The 6,484-nt window shown below is 40.0% G+C and overlaps 1 gene segment (V, D, J or C); it reads right to left on the bottom strand.

The window, feature by feature from the left end:
* Positions 1–6,140, bottom strand: part of LOC104914550 — a 16,906-nt gene extending 10,766 nt beyond the window's left edge. The window contains 1 exon segment of the C gene segment in view: positions 6,029–6,140. Coding sequence covers positions 6,029–6,125 — 97 coding nt within the window.
* Between the last annotated feature and the right edge of the window lie 344 nt (positions 6,141–6,484).

Consider the following 6,484-nt stretch of genomic DNA (forward strand, 5'->3'; position numbering starts at 1 on the left):
AAAAAAGAAAAAGAAAAAAAAAAGGAGTAAAAATAAGACAATTACACAATAAATAACATAATAAACCAACATGCTCCCAGTTTGCAGGGCTATCTAGTTTTGCATGTCGAAAGTGGGCTTAACATAATGAAAGCTCTGAGTATCATGTTCTGTGTAGCTGGAAAAATACATTCACACCACAGTGGACATGAGGGCAAAGCACATCAAAACCTCACCCACTGGCTAACATCAAGCAGAATCCTTCCTTAAGAATACAACCCATAAGAGATCCCTGCTGCAAATTAAATGGAGAATGAGATCATAATTAAATCATTAGTTAAAATGTGAACAAAATCCAGACACCAGTGACACCTCTCTCTCATTCCCTCTGCAAAACCTAGACCATAATTAAATGTACTCTCCATCCCAAAAGGAAAGTGGGACTGAATTTCTAAGAAATTATAGATAAAATCTAAGACACAGGTAAAGAATTTTTAATTGTTTTTACTATCCTCCAATGGAAGAAAATATATATATATATTGACTATCTTCCTGAACAACTTTGCTTTTCTTATATAGTTCTTTTCCAAATTTAGAAATTCCCTGATGAATCTACAGGACTACTGAAAATTTGCTTGATATTTAATTGAAGTAATAAAAAATTAACATGAGGTTTCTGACTCAGGAAATGCCCAGGAAAGTTTGTTAGGTGTGAGAACACATGCACAATTTTCAAAGGAGGGAATATATGTATAAAATTTCCATCAGTATTATTATATGTCTCCAAATTCAAGCAACTAAAAGGAAGTCTCTGTTTGGTTACATTTAGGAACCAATTCCTAATTTTATTTCAGATGAAGTGAAAGAATAGACTAAAGAGTCTGCTGTGAATATTTTGCAAACTAAGCATACTTATAGTTAGGTATTTACCTAAGCTAAAAAAGTTCACATATCTGGAGAAAAACAGAAGGAAGTTATCTCCAACTCCAAATATAAGTTTTTTTAAAATTTCCAGGAGAAACACCAGGACACAAAGCTTGCCTGCACCATGGTGCAAGTGTGGAACTACTCACAGTGGGAAGATAAGTTGCATGCACCTATGTTGCCAGATTTTAAATGCTCCCCCATAGCAAAACTCCATAGCTTGTGAAATTTAAATAATTGCACTGAGGAGGATCTCTGTCCTATAATATCTAGCAGACACTATAGTAAGAATGAAATCCTTGCAATTCTCATTTCGCAACAACCTGCATCTGAACTGGATTTTATTACTCTTTTAGCAAGCTTTCACTTTATTTTTGGTGGGCTGGATTTTTCCACCAAACAACTCAAAGTCCCGAGCCTCAGAAATCTTACTTGGTTTTACCACAAGTGTGGTTCCATCTCCAAACGTAAGCTGGTAGGTATTCGTAGACACACAGTGCTGTCTGGTATAGCAAAAATCTTTGTATGCTCTTCCAGAATTGTGAGGAGTGTATTCTGCTCGACATCCCTGCCTCCCAACTCACAGGCTGAGTACCCTGAGGATAACTACTCTGACTTTGAAAGTCAGAAGAAGACATTGAGTATCCCCACCTTTTCCTCATCCTTGGTGTTCCCTGCCACAACCAGTAAAGGATGAGAACTTTTTAAACTGTACCAACAGATAGTTAGTAACGAAGCTGCTTATGATCCCTGCTGAAACAAAACTATTTGTTGACTTTGTTGTTAGACGTGGTACCATAGCTTCCGCACAAAGCCTTGTCGGGCTAGAAAAGGATGGGAACAAGAACATGACCATGGTTTAGGATCAGAGTAACTGATGAGGACCATCTTCCTATCAATCCACTTTTCCCTCCACAGCTTTTTTTCCATGATACATCAAATGGGTAGATAACACAAGAAAAAATACAGTAATTCAGATCAGGACTACGCATTTCAACTAGACAGTTTCTTTCACTACCAAGTCACAATCTGAAAAGCCACTCTGCTATTCAAGTCTAAATCCACAATAAAAAACAGAAGCATGTATAAACATGTTTCTTACTTGGTTTCACAGTAAACTCTGTCCCTTTTCCAAAGATGACTTTATAGCCAGTGTTCACACAATGGAAAACAAGCCAACAAAAACCATCCCTGAAGCCATCACATCCACAGGCACAACTACAGTTTGTCTGATCTATCTCAGGAAATTTAAACATGAAATACAGCAGTTCCTTCATGGAAAGACTGTGATATGGGAATTTAAATGTTTAATCCAGCTGTTATTCTTCTATCAGATGTTCTGATGTGTAGGGATTTTCAAATGATGGTATGAGAAATAAGACAGCGTCCAAGCACATCCAGAATCCACTGTGCCACATACAGCTCTGATGCAATAATGGCCCAAAGTCATAGAAAAAGTAAACAACAGTACAACCCTACATTTTAAAGAAAGTGAACTATATTAAATTTCTTTTAGGCTTTTTTTTAATTGAATTTCCAAGTCTAAGCATTTCATCCTTGACACTCTTCCAATATTCTACTGCATAAAAATTATTTTTTGTCCATATTTTCAATACACTTAAGACATTTTAACAAGTTAGCTCTTGTTTTTGTGAAGACTGGTATTTGGACCGGACCTATCTACTTCTTATACCCTCTTATCTTTTCCCACCTATGTTTGAATATTTTGTCTGTAAATTTACATTAATTACCACAGAATTCAGCAGGAATTTGTCAACTTCATTTGGACTTTTTTTAAAACAGACATTTTGATTTTTCCCAATTTAATGGATTGCACAGCAATGTGGATATAATTCAGAATAGAATAAAACTGAGGCTTAACACCCTGCTCAGGTATAGCATTTCTTGTTCATTCCCTCTCTCTCTATATAAGGTCAAATTGTAGGTTATATGTACTTACTAAGATCAACTTTCAGTTTAGCTCCACTTACTCTTTAATTTTTTCCAGTGGATCAGTAACTGACCTCTCAAAAAGATAAACCAGAACTATGTTCAGAAGAAAGCATGTAAAGGACAAATTGATCCACACCCAATTATATAACTATTATTTTTACCAGAACATGATTTGAATATATGATGACTATAGGATATGTTTATGGACAGAACACACCATCATGCATCTGCATCTCTACCCCTGAATTTAATATCACATTTTGTTCTGCAGGCTCACTCATGACCGTTTTCTCCAGAAAATGACATTGTGTACTCACAAGAAAGCACTGCCAACCTTGTTCCAGAACCAAAGAGAACCCGTCTTCCTGCATCATACACCCAGTGCAATACACTCTGTCAAAATCTCTTTTTGCACAGACACCATCACTTCCTCCACAAATCCCATTATTTATCAACAGACAGGGAGTAAAGATGCCAAACTGTCTCTGTATACTTAGGCTCCAGATCCATTTTTATTGCCATCTCATAAAAAAGTACTCAAGCTCAAGTACCAGAAAAAGTACTCAAGTACCAGAAGGACAACAGCAAAATCATCTGGAGCCTGAGGGCAGCAAGCACTGAAGGGCTTTGGTATTTGCTTTGTTTTGTTGCCTTGTAGGCCCCTGTAACACTGTGGAGGAGTTGAGGCCCTTGGAAAAATTCTGCTGCATTTGTAGACATGTAGATCTATCGAGCTGAGTGCCCAGCTCAGTACTGAAAATGTAAATTACAGATTATTCTACATGTTACAATGCTTACCAGGTCTCAGGGTTAAAATTACCCTTCCTGCCAAACACCACCTTCCCAAACCAGCATTCACATCGTGGCCAAGGAGGTAGCAAACATAGCAGCTCTTCTGATGAGGTCAACATGTTGGTTATCCTGAAATGTGAAGTGTCAGAACTGGCAATGAATTTGTCCAGAGAGATGGGTAGGATCTGGATCTGCAGCAAGCCCTGTGGAAGCAGCATCAAGGATACTGAGGAAGATATATTATCTCCAAATTCAAGTGATTTTGGATCACTGGAAAATGAGGTTTAAAATACACAGACACGTAAACTTCAGACATCACAAGAAAAGGAAAACGCAACCATTCAGTTTAAATTTAGAAAGCTTATTCATTGCTTAACAGAAATTACCCCGGAATTTTTCAGACATAGAAGCTGAAAGGCACATAGCTCTGCAGAACGTGTTCTGAAAATGCCACCCCTACTGCACCACTGCAGCCTCCAAAATCTGCTTAAGCTTCAACAGGACCAGGTTTCCAAATTTATCTGGAATGCCATTATCTCCACCACATACCACTAAGTTTAGATTAAAGGGAGAAGTCTTTTTCTGTTAACTTAAACGCTATGAAATACTGCAGAGAGGCCAAGGCCATGGTAGACATGTCTATGGTCATTTTCTAAGAGCTTCTGGAGAATTTCACAGTTTAGCTCACAAGTTTATCTCCACTAAACAAAAAGTATGGAGAGAAAAAGTGACCCAAATACTAGTTTCCAGTCTACTTGGCTACTTACGGGCTACAACTGAAAGCAAAGTTCCCTTTCCAAATGTGACTTTGTCTGCAATATACACACTCCAACATATTTCAGTACAAAAATACTTCTGTCAGCCTCGTGCACGGCCTTGTTCAATAAGCTGTTGCAAAGCTCTGTCACAACATGCTCAAAAACAGTAATTACCTGGAACACAGTGGAATCTGTTCCCCAAACAATGTTTCAGATACACTTGTTCATCTGATTGGGGCTTCTTTGAGAATACCATCCATTCACTGACGCTGGTTTTCAACCAGAGTCCCAAAAGAGCTTGGACTCGTGCTGTTACGCCAAACGAAACGTAGTGTTCTTGCCATCTACTTTATGATTTACCAACAGAACATGCATTCCGTGAGGGCTCAGGTTACTTTTTCTCTCCTGTGTTATTGCTAGAGCAAAGCCACAGGACGTGACTGTGAGATGAGATGGTACCATTAACTCACCTAATTGGCAAGATGGTGGCTTTAGACGCAGAGCCAAGGGTGAATTTGAGAGGGTTGTCACAACAGCATGGCAATTGACAGAAACCCAGAGGGTTCAGCTGCCAGCAGATGAAACCAGCACTGGGGATGTAGTGGTAGCCTCCTTGCTTACACCCTGGGCAAGTAGAATGCTCACATTCAGGTAGAAACAGTCTGCCTTTCTGAAGGCTGGATTGACAGTGGACTTGCTTGGCTTTATTGGAAGTTCTCCTCCCACTCATGGCTGTCTGCTCACCCACATAAGGTGCCCTTTGTCACTGTCCACACTTCTCTAGGCTGAAAGCAACTGTGGTGTGCTTTCCACTCCAGTTATACTCAGAAAAACAGTCTACGTACTGAGAGCTATCTAGCTTAACTAACAGGAAAGAGTTGCACCAAGCAAATTCTGGGCCTTGCCTGAGATATCTGAAAGGAAAAAAGTAAGAAACAGAACCTAAAACCCAATTTTGCATCCCCCACCACCTTTCTTACCACATACAGACACTGGGCATAAGTTGATCTACCTGTTCCTCTGCCTTCTTTCCTGCTTGCTCACAGACTATCAGCAACCAGGAGAGAGGTGTTCAAAGCATCTTTCTCTCAACAGCATAAGTCCACCTCATTGAAACATTTCTAAGGACAAGACCACATTTCAAATCTCTAACTTGGGTAGGATTTCATGCAAGGTCATATTCCCAGAGAGTCCTCTGATGGCTAGATCATCTACATAAAATGAAATAGCACCTATTTTTTCCTCTACCTCTGTAAGGTGAGATGGATGCCACAGAGATATCTACAGTGGATACATAAGCAATATGACAAAGGAGACACAGAAAAACTGAACACTCACTGGGCTGTATGGACAGCCTGGTCCCCGAACCAAAGGTCACTGTGCCATATGCAGAGCTATAATACACAGCATTTCCTCCCACAACAAAAAGCTCATCCAATATCTTGAGAAGCAGCATAAGCCCTCAAGGCTCAAGGCCAGCAAATGCCAAGGCCAGGAAGGACAGAACACACATCCATCTATGCTCAGAGAGAAGGGAGAAGCAGAAACAAGCACATAAGGAAGTTTAAGTGCCATAACATATTGCATGGGAAGCCAAGGAAGTGGGAGGCAGCTGAACTCACTTGGCAGAACCTGAAGTTGTGTCCCCTGTCCAAGGGTGAGCTTGCCATAGTTCCCACAGTGGTTTTCACCTTCACAAGAACATAAGCCCTTCTGCATCCTTTGTGAGAAAGGCAACCCCATCTCCTTGAGAACCCAAGCCCCTACTTTTAGAATCACAGAATCGTTATGGTTAGAAAAGACCACTAAAATAATCTAGTTCAACTATTAACCCATTGCCATCATGCCCACTAAACCATGTCCCAGAGTGCTACATTTCCACATTTCTTGAACACCTCCGCTTCTTGAGCAACCTATCCCAATGCATCACTACTCTTTCTGAGTGGATTTTTTCCTATTTTCCAACCTGAACCTCTCTTGGCACAACATGAGGCCATTTCCTCCAGCCCCTAGCACTGGTTACACGGGAGAAGAGGCCGACCCCCACCTCGTCACAACCTCCTTTCAAGTAGCTGTAG

The sequence above is a fragment of the Meleagris gallopavo genome, chromosome 29 (assembly GCF_000146605.3).
Source record: "Meleagris gallopavo isolate NT-WF06-2002-E0010 breed Aviagen turkey brand Nicholas breeding stock chromosome 29, Turkey_5.1, whole genome shotgun sequence".
NCBI lineage: Eukaryota > Metazoa > Chordata > Aves > Galliformes > Phasianidae > Meleagris > Meleagris gallopavo.